Genomic DNA, 2,017 nt, shown 5'->3' with positions numbered 1-2,017 from the left:
TCCCTTCCTTCCTTTTTTTTTTTAAGAGATGGGTCTTGCTATGTTGCCCAGACAGGTCTTGAACTCATGGGCTCAAGCGATCCTCCTGCCTCAGCCTCCTAAAGCACTGGGATTATAGGCGTGAGTCACTGTGCCCAGACTTGAAACTAAAGATAGATGTTTCTTTAGCGACCTCAATATTTCCTCTGCTGAGGAAAATCACATAGTATCTCAAGGAATGTTGATGATGATTTATCATAAAATTCTCAATTTAGTTTAACTTAAAAACAACATATTCTAAGGGTTTTTGGTGAGTGGATGTGGTGAGTGTTCACACGGGAGGTGTGAAACCAAACCATGGAGGAAGAGTTTTTACCGACTTAGAGCTTAGGAGCCCATCTTGGTGATCCAGGGATGGATCTTCTTAGAGGTATATGCTATGATTTCTCCAAAAGGATGAATAAGGGACACATATGGAGAGAAATCTCACATAGTTCTGGAAGCTCATTCTTTGGTGCATTGAGCCAGAGTTGGCTCAAAGGAAGAACAGAAGAGTACCAGCAACCAAGTTCCAGAGGTATCCTCTTTCTAACAGCACCATTTTCTCTCCCAGGAGGGTCCCATTATTTCCGGCACTCCTCCTTCAAAATTATGCAGAGCAGCCGGGGTGGAGTCCCTCTCCTGGAGCCCTTTCCGTGGTGGGCTCACAACCGCCTCGCTACAGGACGGTGGGGGGGATGGTGATTCCCTGCTATGCCTGCGCTTGTAAATTTCCCCCGGTGGGATTCTACCTTAGATTATAGTGGTGCTGGTGAGATGTTTTAGCCATCTTTTAGCCATGTTCTTTGCACAACAAGAACATATGCAGAAAGCAGCATGAGCACTGTTTGTGAGCAGGGAAGAGGCACTGAGACACAATGTACTGATAACAAGAATGAGGAACTCAAACCAGCTTATCAGGAAAAGGACTCATACCCTCCAGGAAAGGGAGGCTGTACCATGACAAGGAGAGGAAGTTCAGGGTGTCAAGGTGTGTGTGTGTATGTGTGCATGTGTGTGTGTGAAACATTAGATCAAGTCACACGTTCTCTTACCTCGCTGGGCTTTGAGTCAGGGCCAAGCTTGCTGGAGAGCGTAAGTGTCTCAGACTCAGATTTTAGCTTCACGATCTCTCCAAACCACTTTTGGTATTGTTTGCGGACCTGGAACGTCAAAGGACATGGGAAGATCTTTTTTGTTAACATTGGACATGTGGAGAAAAGTCAGTGAGTCGGGAAGAAGACAGCGATTTGTTATTAAAAGACCTTTTCTCACAAAATGTGGCATATCCAATACAATGGAGTGTTATTCAGCCTTAAAAAGGAAGGAAATTCTGACACGTGCTACAACATGGGTGAACCTGGAGGACCTTACGCCAAGTGAAATGAGCCAGACACAAAGGGACAAATATCGTGGGATTCCACTTATACGAGGCACCTAGAATAGTCAGATTCACTGAGACAGAAAGTAAAATGGTGGTTGCCAGGGACTTGGCGGGGGGAAATGGAGAGTTATTGTTTAGTGAGGACAGAGTTTCAGTTTGGGATGACAGAAAAAGTTCTAGATGTAGATAGTGGGAATGGTTGCGCAGCACTGTGAATCTAATACCACCAAACAGTACACTTAAAAATGGGTAAAATGGGCCGGGCGTGGTGGCTCACGCCTGTAATCCTAGCACTCTGGGAGGCCGAGGCACGAGGATTGCTTGAGCTCAGGAGTTCGAGACCAGCCTGGGCAAAATAGTGAGACTCCATCTCTACAAAAAATAGAAAAATTAGAGGCCAGCACGGTGGCTCACTCCTGTAATCCTAGCACTTTGGGAGACCAAGGCGGGAGGATCGCTTGAGGCCGGGAGTTTGAGACCAGCCTGAGCAAGAGCAAGACCCCATCTCTACAAAAAACAGAAAAGTTAGCCAGGTGCAGTGGTGCATGCCTGTAGTCCCAGCTACTCAGAGGGCCGAGGCAGGAGGCTTGCCTGAGCCCAGGAGTTTGAGGTTGC

The 2,017-nt window shown here is 46.8% G+C and overlaps 1 protein-coding gene across 1 annotated transcript in view; it reads right to left on the bottom strand.

The window, feature by feature from the left end:
* ADGRE3 (adhesion G protein-coupled receptor E3) overlaps nt 1-2,017 on the bottom strand; it is a 51,929-nt gene that overhangs the window by 5,618 nt on the left and 44,294 nt on the right. The window contains exon 15 of the mRNA XM_012642734.1: nt 1,074-1,181. Within this exon, the coding sequence (XP_012498188.1) occupies nt 1,074-1,181 (108 nt within the window). The remainder of the gene's footprint in view (nt 1-1,073; nt 1,182-2,017) is intronic.

This window comes from Propithecus coquereli, unplaced genomic scaffold (assembly GCF_000956105.1).
Source record: "Propithecus coquereli isolate 6110/MARCELLA unplaced genomic scaffold, Pcoq_1.0 Scaffold185, whole genome shotgun sequence".
NCBI lineage: Eukaryota > Metazoa > Chordata > Mammalia > Primates > Indriidae > Propithecus > Propithecus coquereli.
Note: the sequence above shows the minus strand (reverse complement) of the source record. Positions and strands in the feature narration are given on the sequence as shown.